The sequence below is a fragment of the Pan paniscus genome, chromosome 7, assembly GCF_029289425.2.
Source record: "Pan paniscus chromosome 7, NHGRI_mPanPan1-v2.0_pri, whole genome shotgun sequence".
NCBI lineage: Eukaryota > Metazoa > Chordata > Mammalia > Primates > Hominidae > Pan > Pan paniscus.
In genome coordinates this window covers 108,482,146-108,499,383 of record NC_073256.2, presented here as the reverse complement: position 1 = coordinate 108,499,383, position 17,238 = coordinate 108,482,146, and the positions used below count along the sequence as shown (strand labels likewise).

At 36.2% G+C, this 17,238-nt stretch overlaps 1 protein-coding gene across 3 annotated transcripts in view; it reads right to left on the bottom strand.

Moving 5' to 3' along the window:
- LRRC69 (leucine rich repeat containing 69) overlaps nucleotides 1-17,238 on the bottom strand; it is a 115,728-nt gene that overhangs the window by 89,303 nt on the left and 9,187 nt on the right. For all 3 annotated transcript variants that reach the window (XM_003821138.4, XM_055116721.2, XM_063606851.1), the window contains 2 exons: nucleotides 4,028-4,154; nucleotides 1,492-1,564 (listed from right to left, as the gene is read on the bottom strand). In XM_003821138.4, the coding sequence (XP_003821186.1) occupies nucleotides 1,492-1,564; nucleotides 4,028-4,154 (200 nt within the window). The remainder of the gene's footprint in view (nucleotides 1-1,491; nucleotides 1,565-4,027; nucleotides 4,155-17,238) is intronic.

The window sequence follows — 17,238 nt, the reverse complement described above, 5'->3', positions numbered from 1 at the left end:
GAATCTGCTTAACTGTCAAAACAATCCGATTTATTTTCTGAAAATACTATCATCATCCTCATTTTGCAGGTGAAGATGTTAAGATATAGGAAAGTGAAGAAACTTTCCCAGGCTCAGAAAATGGAATTCTACTTAGAGAGATGACCAATTAATTGATATCTAGTAGGATACGGCCAGAATATAGACAATCCAGAGTTAACTATAAGACAGAATAGACCTATACACTCTGCAATCCTACTTTTTTCAGTGAAAGCATTCTTTCATCTTTCTAACATATTCCCTTAGATTTACATGATTCCTTGAATACTGTAATTTGTATTCCAAACAGAGATAAGTGTATGAAATTGTGAAATCATAATGTGTTATAGCTGCAAAAACTTTGAGGTTCATCTATTCAAAATTCTTTCTTTAGAGATGAGAAGGCAGCAGTTCAAAGTAGTTAAATTACTGGTCCAAAGGCATAAATCTAGTTGCACAGAGATATGCCCTGAACCTCATTCATGAGATCTCCCAAGGGATTTTTAAAATTATATCATCATCAATATATACATCGATTGATAAGCTGAATTTGTAAAAAAGCAAGCAGACAACTATTAGCATGGCATTTTCATTGCTGCAAATATTTATCTTTTATAGAAATTAGATTGATTCAATTCTTTTCTAGTTGCTCTGACTTAAAATATTGCTTTCCTTATAAAAATATATTTGGAAAAAATAATACATTGGCTAGAGGTATAGACAAGTAAATTGGAATAGATGTTAGGTGCTGCAGAAAGCCCTGTGTTGAGGACTGTTCAAAGTTTTGTATTCTCTTTTAAAACCCTGGATGCGCTTGCTCTGTGACACATCTGTTTCTGCTCAACAGGCAATAAAGGGAGTCTCCAAAGTAAACCTGAACAGAGTTCTCTCTCCATCTGTCAGAGGAAAAGCCCAAGAGTGTGTTTTGCCTACAGAAGGACAAGGCTCTCAGCTGGCTCCAGAAAGGCATTCTGTCTGTGCAGATATGCAGGATAAGGAAAAACAGCCTTTATTTTATTTTATTTTATTTTTGGCTAATGACAATAAAATGTGGGGTTTTTAAAAACGAAAATAACATCGCAGTTTTAAATCCTTAGTTTTTACATTACCTTTTCCATCAAGGTCAAAATGGTTTACAATACACATGCGAAATAACATTTAATGTGCCCAATTCTGTGGCTAACCAAGCTCCAAGAACCTCAGAGTTGGGAAATCAATGAGACCATCAGTTTTAGAACTTTATGTTTCAAAGCCCAATGTTTACACTAAGATTATCATGCTGTTTCTCATTTCTCCAAAGTGTTTAAGGAATCATCTGCTTAAAATTAGTGGCTTGCCTCAGTCCTTCAGATCCCTCTTTGCTATGTATAAATCTCACAGGGACTTATGCTAGGCATAATGCTTTCAAATGACCAGGGTGGGGATAGAGGAGGGGTGCGATTGTTAACCAAGTCTTGCTATAAACAAAATTACCTGCTGACTTCTTGAGGAAGCTGCGTAAGATGATTGTTGTTCAGATTAAGCAGGATTAAATTTTGTAAGCCATCTGTTAGAAAATAATTTTAGTCACTTTAGCCATCTGTTAGATAATTTTTAGTCACTTTTCTACTTTTCTACATACCTTTGTTTTCCTTCTGGTTCTTGCCTTGGCCAAGGCTCTTTTGGTGGTGGTAACAGAAACCCTCTTAAACTAGCTCAAGCAAAAAGGAGTAATTTATCACAAAGTTACAAATCTAAGTCACTGTGCCTGTGGAATGAGGATGCAACCAGGCTCATCAAAAACTGGAATCAGAAGCTAAAAGGCACCCAGAACCTGAGAATGTACTGTCTGAATATCTCTGCAGAAAATATAATTTAGTTCTTCATTACAGCTTCTCTCATTTTCGTATTTATAATATCTTACCCGCTCTCTCTTTCCTCCCTCCATTCTCTCTTTTGAACATGTTTGCTCTATTTTTCTATGTACTCATAACCATATCACAACTTCTGAATTTGAATGTTCATTGACAGGGAAGACAGAGCTTTCAAACTCACATGTCCACAGGAATCAAAATGATAATCCCATGCCATGTCAGACAGGGCCACCACCATTCAGCCAGCTCTGGCAATTATCATATGGGAACACAACTGCAGTGTTGCTAAATCTTTCTTTTTTAAAACAGATTTTTAAAAAGAGCCAGAGATCCAGACTTCTTTGTGAACTCTCCTGATTTGAAAACATGGGCACCTAATTCAAAGATTTTTAAAGGCCAAAAAAATAGAATCAACTTATTTATGAACCAGCTTCAGCCCATGGGCCACCAGTTTGCAATCTCTGCCTCAGGTCATGTAATTATCTCAAACCAATTAAACTGTTTTAGATTCTATCACAATTCCCAAGAAAAAGAAAATATGACAAGCTTAGCTTGGGACCCAACTCCAGCCCTGATCAATCTGCTCTGGTCAGGGAAATAGGGTCATGTAATGCAACAAGGTTATTCAGACCCATGCTGGGCAGCATTAAACTCCCTGACATCAAACTACTTCTGACCTTGCATCATCAGGACCTGACATAAAACATAACTTAGGTCAATCACATGGGATTTTCAAAGTTTAATAACCCTAAGTCAAGAATGTTCCCAACTCGAAGAAATGATAAGTGTTTGAAATGATGGCTATGCCAATTATCCTGATCTGATGACTATATATTATAGGTATCAAAATATCACTATGTACTCCATGAGTATGTACAATTGTTATCTGTCAGTTAAAAAAATAATTATTTTTAAAAAGAAATATAGAAACTAAAGACATTCAAGAGCACTCTGAACAAATTTTATATACGTATATAAAATATATCTAAATAGATATAAAGATATATATATACCTAACTTATCTCAAATTTAAAGGCAACATGATACAAAATTCCTTATAGAGCCTTAATTAGTATAAATTAGTATGTTCAATATTGTTTATGTATATCAGGTTGCACTTAAATTTGTCCCCTCAGTATAGGTCATAAAATATTATTATCTATTGATTTGCATGACCTTAACTTTTTTAGTGTAAACTGTTTTCTTCCAAGGTAAATTGTAACTGAACTCTGGTCTGTGGCTTTGCATATATAATGTGTTCAAGTTCAATAATTGTTTGTTACATCTATTATTTTGGAAAAGAATATTTTTCCAAGATACATGACCTAAGATTTTAAAGTACCTTTAAAAAGACAGTACTAGAGTCTACTTGTGCTATTTGCCAAATATAACCCCTAATTTATTGCTGCATGCAGTAATGCCATTAATAAACTCTGTGAAGATGACAATGATTATATATAGCACCCATGCCTCAAAAGTTCATAGAAATTTATAAATTTTATAATATTTCTCTCATTTTACTACTAAGGACCAACACAGAAAGTGGTGAAGTACCTTACATTAGTTGATAAAGCTATAAAAGCCATGTAGATCTCTTTGTCATACATTTGTCCTTAAGCCCACTCTAGGAATATTAAATAAGAATAGCATCATCTTGAATGGAGAAATTATTAGTTAATGGGAAAAAGAAAGAAAAAAATGCTTATTGGATCTCATATCTTTTCTTTAAAATTCTCCCCAAATTGATTTAAGTTTAGCATCTTGATCAAAAAGTGTGACTTAATATTTAAGACAGAATAAAAAGTGAAAAGAACAAAGCTACAGTATAGCTTTCCTTGATTTGATTTTCCAATAGAATTATCTCTGGCTTAGGAAAAGGGTCCCCAGATTCACGATCTGACTTTATACTGATTCTACAAAGAGGAATATTCATTAACACTGATGCTTACTTATTTTCTTAGGTCTGCATGTAAATAAACATATGATACAATACTTTTTTAAAAGTGTTGTCTCCTCCTATATTTCAAGAGTAGTATGTAAATATCTCCAACAAAAAAGATTAAACATGCAAAATTCTTTTTCATTTCAGTCTCATATTATTAAATATGAGAGATTAAATTTGATGCTATAATGTTGTTCCTTGTTGATTAAATTACCACAGGCTCCAGGTGCAAATCTACAGATCCTATTTCCAGATAAATGGAGATTCTTCAGAGATGTAAGATATTTCATCTCTTCCGGAACTTCTTCTAAAAGGTTGTTTCCCAGATTTAGTGTTGTCAACTGCAAACATATAGAGGTTTAATGGACTTATATATCATCCAACTTCAAATGAAAAAAAGAAATAATTTAAGCTCCCTTGCTCACATCTATGTAACCTAAGAAAACTTCAAAATATTTTTAAACAATTATTTCAGTTATACCTAAAGTTATCTTTATAAACAAAGTTCATTTGAGCTTCATGCTCACTTTATGTTAATTAAAGCACAATTTAATTTTTAATTAGAGCACTTAAGTTCATTAAAATTATATTACAAACCATCCCAAGGATATGTAAAACCACAACTGATGATCCATTTATAAATCATTTGAAGAACTTAGGAGTATCTGAACCTTGTGACCTATAGAATCAAACTATTAAACACTCAGCAAAGGAGCTAAGTTACTGAAAACAGAAACATAGCCAAAGATCTGAGGTCCTGACATACTATTCCCAAATGAGCTAGGCCATAAGACCACTCTATTACATGTACACAGCCTGGTGCGGCGGGCCTTTAACTTTGATGTCACTCTGTGGGATCACAAAATTTAGAAAAGAAACTATTGAAATGGTATAATGAGCGTAGAAAAGATCTACCCTACAGTTATCTGTCCTACAGAGAACAGATTGGTCAGGACTAGGAAGAACTGCACATAAGGGGAGTTAAAAAGTTCCTCCTTGATGTTGTAATCCAATAAATCAGTGATACAGATTGTTCCCAAAAATATAGTAATATTCTTTGTTGTAAAATCTAATTGTACTTTCCAAAATACAAAGAGTCTTTTACTTTACTCCTAAACATAATTTACTATTCAGGTTTAATTACCAATTGCATACTTTAGAATTTTAATAGTAAGGGCCAAATAAAAGGAATCTTGGAAGTTTTAACAAACTAATGAATTTACATAAATCCAAAAAAATTAAGAAGAAAATTTAAGCCATTCACAATTTATATTTAAAAGTCACCTAATACTTGTTATGGATGTAAGACAATGATTTAAATTAACACAAAGAAATATACATTGATATTAAAATGAAATTTCTCATCCTAAGAATTCATGGTAAAGGTTTTACTTGCATATGTGCTTTTGTCTAACAATTACCATTATCCTAATTTATAATAGTATAATACATCTACTACCATGTTTGAGGCCTTCTTCTACTGTAAATGTGAAGTTAAAATACATTCATGTAGCTATTTTATCCAGAGTCTGTAACTGTATTGGTTTCCTATAACTGCTATAAAAAATTACCACAAACTTTGTGGCTTAGAACGACACAAATTTATCTTATATTTCTGGAGATCAGAAATCAGAAACAGTCTCACTGACTAAAATCAAGCTGGTGTTCCTTTCCGGAAACTCCAGGGGATGATCTGTTTGCCTGCCTTTCCTAACTTTCAGAGTCAGCCTCCATTCCTTGGCTTATACGCCCCACTTTCCCCTTTAAAGCCAGCAATGGCTGGTTAAGTCTTTTTCAAATCATATCACACTAATGCTGACTCTTCCACATTTAAAAACCTCATAATTACACTAGGTCCACCTGGATAATCTAGGGTAACCTCCCATTCTACAGGTTAGCTGACTATCCACCTTACTTCTGGCTGCACTCTTAATTTCCCTTTGTCATATAACCTAACACATTCAGAGGATTGGGGGATTAGGTGTGGGCATCTTTGGGGGTCCATTATTTGCCTATCAAAGTGACTATTTGCAGTCTCTTCCAAAACAAGGTAGATTTCATTCTTTTGCCTAAATTTAGTGAAATATGCACAGCAGTCTAGCAGTACTGACAGCCCAAGAAAATCTCCCTGAGGACTGGCGAGATACGCAAGAATGTGTCAGGCATTGTGAAAGGTCCAAGATTTTACCCAGTTTACAAGCTAACAAGTGAACCTGCCACAGTTTCGTGAATGCTGGTAGAAAACATGAGACCCCTGGGAAAGATACAAGGGACCGTTTATTACTTAGAGCAATAGAAGTGTCCAGAATATTACTATTTTTGCACTGAAAATGCAAAGAACACAAAGAGATACCTAGATGTGAAGTAGGCTGTGTTACTGAACAGGAACAATGAGTTTTTTTTGATGGGCAAATCTTTTATGATGAATCTTTTATGATGGGCAGTAACCATGCCTGCCCTTCGGTCCAGAGAGAGACACTATTTCTAATTTCCAAGGTTGTCTGCTATGTAATTATACTGGAAAAATTGTTCCAAAACAAAGCCAGCCAGTGCCTCTGTTAACAGCATGTGCAGAATTGTGAGACTCATGGTGAATTATCACCTAAAAAAAAGGGATGGTAACATATATTTTTAAAGTAAACAAGAAACAGCTTGTAATGTCCCACACTATCAATGCTTTTCTGTGTATTTCTGAGGGCATATACTGTACAGTGCTCATTTTGTATGTTATGTGGTAAGTTCTTACATATGAGTTAGATATATTTTTGTCATTGTGTTTTAGAGAATATAAGGGTCTGGCCCAGATATATGAAGATACATAGTAACTAGATTTCATCATATGTCAAAGGGAAATCACAGATTATAATCAATCTTGACTGTAAAGCAGGGCGGGTTTCAGTTTTGGTTTAGTTTTTGGTTTTTTGTGGGTTTTTTGATGCTTAGAAATATATCCATAAACAAACAGCTTATAAATGCAGTCTAAACTGCACATATTCTAAGTGAATACATATCTCTTAAAGCAGGTGGGTCACCATTAATTTATTCACTCATTAAAAAATATTCATTGCATGCATAAGACATGTAACATCTTTGCCCTCAAGGCACTTACACAGTAAGAAAGCAACCATCCAATGATTAAATGGCTAAACAATTAATACAAAAATAACAGACAGTATTAAGTGTTCTAGAGACAATTTAAAGAGTGAGGAGAAAGTGATTTGTTGATCAGGAGAACCTGTCTTAGAAGTTGATATATAAACTGAGATCTGAGTGACAATAAGGAAGAAGAAATTGTCAAAATAAAGACCCCAATGGAGGCACATTCTTGGTGTGGTTGAGGAGCCCCAGGAGATGCAGCTAATGTGGCTGAGCACTGCAGGTAGAGGAACACTCAGCGAAAAAGAGGTTGGAAAGGTATACTTGGGCCAGATTACATATGGTTTCATAAACTAGGGTAAGGGGTTGGGATTTTACTCTAAGTTCAGTGAGAAATGACTGTAGGGTTTTAAGCATACGTGTAACATTATTTGACATGTGTTTTAACAGGATCATCCTGGCATCTGTACAGCAGAATCTGCAGGGGCAGCAAGAAGTGAAACACAAAGAGAACACAGAGGCAATACTGCAGTGGTGCAGGCAAGAGGCAATGGCTTTAGCTAGGTAGTGGGTGGTGGACCTGGAGACACGTGGATGGGTTTGGGATATGCTTTGGATGAAGAGCCAGAATGTTGTATGATGTAAGATAAATAGAAGAATCATGAGTAGCACCTAACTTTGGAACTTGAGCACCTGAGATGGGGAAACTGGGACAAGGGCAGGTTTGGAGGAGGGACAAGGAATCAAGAGTTTAGTTTTATCCCTGTAAAAATTAAGAAGACTTTTAGATCTTTAAATGAAAATGTCAAGTAGGAGTTGTAAATGTAATTCTAGGGTTCTCCGGAGTAATCAAGAGCACAGAATAAATTTGTGAGCCTTCAGTAAGCAAAAGGCATCATGTGGAATTTTAAGAGATGAGAATGCAAGCCCAGCAGAGGAACTGACTGAGGAGTGGCTGAAGTAGAAGGGAAACATAGGCCACTTAAAGCATCTGGTATACCACATCCCACAGCTGAGAAGTGCTCCATCCACAGCTACCATGAATTTATCCCGTGAGGACTTTCTCCTGCGCCCTTCTTGGAAGAATTTCCCTTAACTGCAAGAAAGGGCTTTACCTGGAAGGTTGTGCCTCTGCTCCATCCTTCCAGACAGCTGCTACACCATGGCAGATGCCAGGACATAACAGCCCAACCCCTTTGCCTCTGTGCTGCAGGGCATGCCTCAAAGCTCTGAAGGGATTGGGCTGAGACTACATTTCTCCTGGAACCACCTCTTTATCCAGGTTCTTTCCCTGCCCTGTCCAGATTCCCTCACTCCTGGACAGGTTTCTTCTGAGAGAAATGCCTCAATATTACAAAAATCTATGTTTCAGGATTTCCCAGATACATAGTGTAACAGAATCCAAGGCAAAAGCAAAAGAAACAAAAAGTATTTTAAAAAGGAAAATTTGGGACATATCCCAGGGGAAGGCTAAACAAAATTAAAGCATCAAAATAACCACTGGATTTAGCAATTGGAAAGTGATTAGTGACCTTGAAAATAGGGGTGAAGTGTTGGGGAAGAAAGTCTGATTGAAGTGGGCTGTGCAGAAAATGTGAGAAAGCAAAGACAATAACTAATAGACAATTCTTGTAAGAACTTTTGCTATGAAGGGAAACTAGAAAATGAAGAAGAAGCTGGAGTTTCCCCCACCCTCAAGATAAATGATAGTATAGCTTATTTATGTGCTGATGGAAATAACCCTGTAGGGATTAGAAACTCATGCCTTAAATATGGGGACACTCACAGAATCAAAATCCTTTAGAAGATGAGACAGGTACAAAGTACAAGTGGGTGCTGGCCTTAGATAAGTTAAGGGCTCTTCATCAAGGGTAGTAGGAAGGAAGGTAGGAAAGGGTGAGTGAAGATCAGATAAGTAGATGAATTCATGATGAAAAGATGAGAGAGTTCCTGAAGGATGATGTCTGTTTTCTCACGGAAATATGAAACAAAGTCATCTGCTGAGAGGAGGAGATTAGGAGGTTTGAGGAAAAGGAAAAAGTCACTTTGAAAGGCAATCTAGGGGAATGTAGTAGGGTGAACGACAACCACAGTTGATTATCTCATCCAAGTTAGCTCCCAAGATATTGTAAAATGGATAGATGACTTAGGAAAAGACATTTTATCTGGATAATGCATTAACCACATGGTCCTTTGACTGGAAGAAGCTACCATGTGAAATTCTGAGCTCTGCAACCAAGAATGTAGCTTGGAGAAGAGGAAGAGAGTTCACATAAAAACCTCAACTTGTAAAGGATTTCAAAGTCAAAACTAAGATGAAGTGAGTGGGACTGGGAATATTCTTCATAGCATAGGATAACCAAAGGAAGATTCACTGATTGCCTTTAAATTCATAAATGTCTCTTAAAGACTAGGTAGTAGCATTTATACTCTGTCACCATGGCAAATACATCAGAGCTTCAGTGTAGATTACTTAAATTATACAGAAAGGTCCAGAAACACTGTAGCAAGGATAGAGTTACCTTTGAGAAATACCTCAAGCCCCAAACTAGATGTTTCATTAATTCAATTATGTTTAAGATATGTCTATGATGGTACTATTTCTGAATGCTAGAGGAAGAGTGAACAAGACACACAAGATCCCTCTCTACAATGCTTCTATGTTGGGAAGTGAGTCAGACAACAAATAAGTAAACAAATGAATAGTGTGTTAGTAGTTAGTCTTAAATATGAAAAAAAGACAACAAGATAATGCAATGGAAAGTAACTCAGGACTAGATTGAGTCATTAGAGAAGTACTCTCTGAGAAGATGACATTTGATGTAAGATATCTGGAATGCTTTGACAACATTGTTTCAAATGGTGTTTTACTAACAAAGAACTGCAGAAATAGCAGATATCCAGAAAGAGTGTAGGCAGTGTTTCATTAGTAACATTCTCTATGGTTATGTGTAGTTCCTGAAGGAAGGCTTTAGTCATATGACAGACAACTATTTGATAAGCTTTAAAGCTTGCATCTCTTCAGTAATTAAATGTAGAATGAAGTTCTACTGGTATTCTCTCTCCCTTGGAAATTGGTATGGTTATAGATGGAAAGACACCATTGCTACTCATAGACCCATGAGCCAGGGAATTATAGCAACTTACAATTAGAAGAATTTTTTTTTCCTTTTGAGACAGTCTCACTCTGTCGCCCAGGCTGGAGTGCATTGGCACGATCTCGGCTCACTGCAACCTCTGCCTCCTGGGTTCAAGTGATTCTCATGTCTCAGCTTCCCAAGTAGTAGGTATGTGCCACCACGCCTGGCTTTTTTTTTTTTTTTTTTTTTTGCATTTTTAGTAGAGATGGGATTTTTGCCATGTTGGCCAGGCTGGTCTCGAACTCCTGGCTTCAAGTGATCCGCCTGTCTCAGCCTCCCAAAGTGCTGGGATTACAGGCATGAGCCACTGCACCCAGTCTAGAAGGAAATTTTACAAGTCACCTAGACCAACATACAGAATGCAGGTGGGCAATTATATACCTTCCCCATGAGCACACCCAGTAATGGGTAGCACTTTTATCTTGTTAGGAAGATCTAGCTATCTATATTTAACTTTTTAATATTTAGGCTCTCTGAAATTTCTACCCAATTCTTCTCACAGCAATCATAATAAATATTTGCACTCCTTCTCTCTCACATAACAATCTTTCAAATTTTTGAAGATTGCTATCATATTCCCTCTAAATTTGTTCCATTTTCCCTTAACTATTTCCCTCAGGACATAATTTCCAGACCCCTGACCGTACTGACCACTCTCTAATTTTTGTGAGCACCCCTCTCTGAAAAGATGGAGCCTATGGTGAGACAGGAAATCAGCTCTCACAGCACATATGTTAGTGGGACCACGGGTCTCCCTCTGGCGGATGACAACACTTCTATTATGCAGCCTAACATGGCATGTACTCTTTCAGCAACAAGGCACATGGTTGGTGCATAATTAGTTTTGTCTGTGGCCAATAAAAACCCCTAAGCTAACTGTCAAGCAGATATCCCACATCCTGGACTTGTGCAATTGAGTTCATTTCTTAACCTAAATGTAGGAATTTACAGTTATCCCTGTTAAAAAAAAAAAAAGTGGATCTTGTTAGTTTCGGCTTCTAAGATAACTCCAGTGGATCACTCTAAATTTAAAGTATAAAACTGGACAATGCTCCCTGGACAAACTAGATCTGCTTCTCCCACTTCTCATAAACCTATGGCGGCCAAACATCGGAGCTACCTAGAACATCTTTCTCTCCCTCCACCTAAATTCAATCTGCCACCAAGTTTTAGTCTTAAAAATCCTTTTAGATGTACCTTTTTCAGTTCTATCTCATTGCAATGAACCTAGTACTCATTACTGCCTGCCTGTAGCATTACATAGCAAAAGATGTAAAGAATGGATGTATTGTGACTTAAATTCCCTTTATTCAATCCTACTAGATTATATCTAAACAGCTGCCCAAAAGATGAACCTACAATTTCTCTACCCAGTATATCCTAAATGTTTCCAACCTCCCTGTAGATAGTCTTTTCTATGTCTTTGTATACTTGCTCTAAATACTGTCTGTCTATGCTCTTACTAAATTTTATCTGATTTGTTTGATTGTATTGACCCACTCATACCTGAAAGTTATAGCCTATCTGTGGCCTGCCTTAAAATAGGCATGTGCACTTTCTCTTACATCTTGGATATGAGGCAAGCATCTCAATGTCCATAGATGCCTTTGGATTATAGAATCTAGGTTCAATGTATAGTGATGTTTTTAATAAGTAAGAGAGAAGAAGACAAGAAATTTAAGGAGAAAACATACTGATTATTAATGACAATACTGACCAATATTTAAATTAAATTTAAATTAAGTGCCAAATATATGAAACACTGTGCCAAGCTGAACATTGTCTAATGTGGACCTCACAATAACCCTGATCTTACAGAAAAGGGATCTGAAGTCCAGGCTATGATTTATGGTGAAATGACCTAGGTTCATTCTACGGCCTATATTCCTAACTTCTACCCTCCACTGTCTTCAGTAATACACTGCGTATCTTTAAAAAGAATTTACTATTGCTCAGAATGATCATACATATGCACATGATACAAATATATATATGTATACAGACACATATGTTCACACACATACACATGCTCACAAAATGAAATGGAATACAATACATGAAATTCTCATTTTAAATATCCTTGTCCTATCATGTGCACATTCTTGAGTCTGTATTGTGCAGTAGGCAAAGCACAGGCTGTTTGCTATGCAATGTACTGAATATGTGATCTTGGGCAAGTCACTCAAATTCCTAAGCCTCTATTTCTTTATAAAAATGGGGATACTAGCATTTACTTCTTAGGGTTGTCTTAAGGATTAGAGACAGTTTAATAAAGTGCCAGGCAAATAGCAGATATTATTAAATGGTAATCTTTTAGGCCCAGGAAAATACTGTGGGGTAAAATGTTAGCCATACCTGGTGCTAGAAATGTGGTAAACACCTGATACACACACACATATACACATACATACATACTGACACTTTACTAGTTTTCAAATTTAAAACCTGCTTATTTTCTTAATTTCTAACTCATTCTTTCAAACATTTCTAAATTCACAAGCACTCTTTTATTAGGCATGGGATATTACATTTAATAGGTTATAAACCATGATTAAATTACACATATATATTCATTACCTGGCTCACCAGTGAAGAGACATCTATGTTAGGCTTACCTGCAGGAGTGATACCTGTAAATATGAGTGGGATTGGCAGGATCTCCATGTGCAGGGTCAACCACAGGCAAGGAACCTGAAGCAGCCTTGCTGGAAGTGCCAAGGAGCAACTCCAGGGTCAGCTTTGTTTCACCCTCAGAACTCGCTAACCATAGTTAGGAGGCACAGTCACCAACAGCAATTCTATTTTCCTCTCCTACTTGACTGAATTTAGAAAATCGCTTTGATTTACAAATTGCAAAAGGGAGATATCTGATAGAAACTAAGAGACTGGTATATCTTCCCAGATGTTTGGGCAAAAATTTAAGAAACATTTAGACTGGAAAAGTTTAAAGAAATATTCCTGCATACTTTAGTACATAGAGAACAATGCATCCCATTTGCTGAATTAAGCCTAAACTCTTAGCTCAGAAACTGGTATGACTAATAGGCACAGTATTTTAAAAAATAGTATTTCTTTCCACAGAACCTTTAAATACACAATCCTGCTGTGACAAAAATCCACCAGTGCTGGGGACTGGCTGGACTGTCACTACTGACTATGCATGTATGAGCTACCAGTTAGCCACAGTTCCTTCCTGGTCCCTTTTTCTCATATGTTACCTGCCTGGAGGCATGTGTTTTCAACCTCTGAATAAAATAGATAGCCTGCAAAAGAAAATCTCATCCTATTATTTAACAGCTTTCTCCACCCATTTATCTCAAACTGTTTCTTGTAACTTCTTCTCTGTGTGTGTATGTATGATCAGAACACTTCAGATCTACCCCTTGAGCAAATTTCAAGTATACTATACAATATTAACTATAGTCACATCATTGTGCATTAGCTCTCCAAAACTTATTTATCTTACATAACTGAAACTTTGTACCCTTTGACCTACATCTCCCCTTATCTCCCTCTCCCTAGACCCTTGTAGCCACCATTCTACTCTCTGATTCTGAGTCTGACATTTTTATATTCTATGTATAAATGAAATCATGTAGTATTTGTCTTTCTGCATCTGGTTTATTTCACTTAGTATAATGTCTGCCAGGCTCATCCATGTTGCTGCAAATGATAGAATTTTCTTTTCTAAATCTAAGTAATATTCCAATGCATATACAGTCATGTGTCACTTTACTATGGGGACACATTCTAAGAAATGCATCGTTAGGCAATTTTGTCATTGTGTGAACATCATAGTACTTACACTAACCTAGATGGTATAAGCCTACTATGCACCTGCTATAAGCCTACTATGCTATGTGGTATAGTCTATTGCTCTTAGGCTAAAAACCTATGCAATACAGCATGTTACTGTACTGAATACTAAAGGCAATTGTAGCATAATGGTAAGTATTTGTGTATCAAAAAGTATCTAAACATAGAAAAGGTACAGTAAGAATACCGTATAATCTTATGGGACCACTGTCATATATGTGGTTCATTGTTAACTGAAATGCTGTTAGGCATCACATGACATATGTGCATATATACATATATATATATATACACACACACACACACACACAAACACACACACATACACAAACATTTTCTTTATTCATTTGTCCATTGATGGACATTTTGGTTGTTCCCATATCTTGGCTATTGTGAATAACGCTGCAATGAACATGTGAGTGCAGATACCTCTTCAACATACTGATTTCATTTGCTTTGGATATACACCCAGAGTAGGATTGCTGGATCATACTACTATTAATTTTTTGAGGAATCTTCATATTCTTTCCATAGTAACTGTACCAACTTACATTCCTACCAACAATGTACGAACATTTCCTTTTCTCCACATCCTTGTGAATACTTTTTGTCTTTCTGATAACAGCCATTCTAACATGTGTAAAGTAATACTTCACTTTTGTTTTGCTTTGCATTTCATTGACTATTAGTGAAGTTGAGTACCTTTTCATATACCTATTGGCTATTTACATGTCTTCTTTTGAAAAATGGCTATTCAAGTCCTTTACCTTTTTTTTTTTTTTTTTTTTGAGACAAGTCTCGCAATGTTGTGGAGGTTGGTCTTGAACTCCTGGTCTCAAATGATCCTCCTATTGGCCCCTTTACCCATTTTTAAATCAGGTTATTTGTTTGTTTGTTTCTTGCTATTGAGTTGCATGAGTTCCTTATATATTTTGTATTTTAACCACATCATATATATGCTTTGCAAATATTTTCTCCCATTCTGTAGGATGCCTTTTTATTCTGATGATTGTTTCCTTTGCTGTGCAGGTTTTTAGTTTTAAATTATCCATTTGTCCATTTTTGCTATTGTTGCTTTTGTTTTTGGCACCATATCCAAAAAATCATTGTCCAGACCAATGTCAAGAAGTTTTTCCCTATGTTTCCTTTTAGTAGTTTCACAGTTTCAAGTGTTACATTAAAGTCTTTAATCCATTTTAAGTTGATTTTTGTATACCATATGAGATAAGGGTCCAATTTAATTATTTTCCATATGGATATCTAATTTTCCCAACATTTATTGAAGACACTATCCTTTCCCCAATGTGTGCTCTTCACACCCTTTCAAACATTAGTTGATCATACATATGTGGATTTATTTCTGGGCTCTCTATTCTGTCCCATTGGTCTATGTGTCTGTTTTTATGCCTAAGCCACACTGTTTTGATTACTGTGTCTTTGTAATTATTTTGAAATCAGGAGGTATGATGCCTCTAGCTTTCATGTCTTTGCTCAATATTGTTTTGGCTATTCAGGTTGCTTTGTAGTTCCATATGCATTTTAAAATTGTTTTTTCTATTTTTGTGAAGAATACCATTAGGATTTTGATAGGAATTGCATTGAATATGTAGATCACTTCCAGTAATATGGACATTTTAACAATATTAATTCTTCCTATCTATGAAGAAGGGATGTCTTTCCATTTACATGTATCTTTTTCAACTTCCTTTATTAATGTCTTATAATTTTTCATGTATAAATCTTTGACCTGTTGGGTTGTGAGTACTTTATTATTTTTATTGCTATTATAAATGGATTGATTTTTTAATTCCCTTTTCAGATACTTTATTCCTTGTATATAGAAATATGATTATTTTTAGTATGTTGATTTTATAACCTGCAACTTGACTGAATTCATTTATTAGTTCTAACGGTTTTTTATTGAGTCTTTAGACTTTTCTATGTACATGATCATGTCATTTGCAAACAGAGATAACATTATTTTCTGATTTGGTTGCCTTTCTTTTTCCTTATTTAATTGTTGACTAGGACTTCCAGTACTATGTTGAAAAGTAGAGAAAGTAAGTATTCTTTCCTTGTACCAGATATTACAGAAAAAGCTTGCAGCTTTTCCCCACTGATGATGATGTTAGTTGTGGGAATCTCATATATAGCCTATATTGTGTTAAGGTAAATTCCTTCTATACCTATTTTGTTGAGAGCTTTAATCATGAATGGATGCTGAACTTTGTCAAATGCTTTCTCTGCATCTATTGTGATAATGATCTGGGTTTTTTTCTTTCGTTTTGTTAATGTGTTGTATCACATTGATTGATTTGCATATATTGGGGTCCTTGGCAGTAAAAGGTGCTGCAGTGCTGCTGATCTCTTTTCCTTCTATCAGGGGTAGTTGTGGCCAAGGGGATGCCCCTTGGTGGTAGGTCCAGCACATGGGCGTGTTTGGGCCACAGAGATGCCACTGTCAGAAGTGCAAGTGCATGCAGAGCAGCCGCAGAGCTGGGTCTGGAGCACAGGTACATGCAGAGTGATCACGGCTTTGAGGTCCCAGGTCGCAGCCACTTCTGAATGACATTTTCATGGAATGAGAAAAATGGCCACAGAAGGACTGTTAATTTTGCTGGATAAAAATTCTTTATTGTTTCTGCAGTAATGATGTGTTTCAGGATTCTGTTTTCATTAAATACTAACAATATCTTGGTTCTCCAATAATTATAACAGATTTTCATGCTTAATGCTTCCCCTTGAGATTTACCGTCTTCCCCATGAAGGCATCCTCCTTTTGCATTTGCATAGCACGGTGTACTTTCTATTATCAATTATTATTATTTATATTATAATGACTTGTGTGTATATATTTTTTATTTTTTTCACTTTTAAGTTCAGGGGTACATACATGTTCAGGTTTGTTACATAGGTAAACTTGTGTCATGGGGGTTTGTTGCACAGACTATTTCATCACCCAGGTACCAAACCTAGTAGCCATTAGGTATTTTTCCTGCTCCTCTCTCTCCTCCCAGCTTCCACTCTCTGATAGGCCCCAGTGTGTGTTATTCCCCTCTATGTGTCCATGTGTTCTTATCATTTAGCTGCCACTTATAAGTGACAACATGTGGTATTTGGTTTTCCATTCCTGCGTTAGTTTGCTAAGAATAATGGCCTTCAGCTCCATCCATGTCCCTGGAAAGGACATAATCTCATTTTTATTTTTCTATTTTTTTTTTTTTTTTTGAGATGGAGTCTCACTTTGTCACTCAGGCTGGAGTGCAGTGGCACGATCTCAGCTCACTACAACCTCCACCCTCTGAGTTCAAGCGATTCTCCCGCCTCAGCCTCCCGAGTAGCTGGGATTACACGCACCTGCCACTGTGCCCAG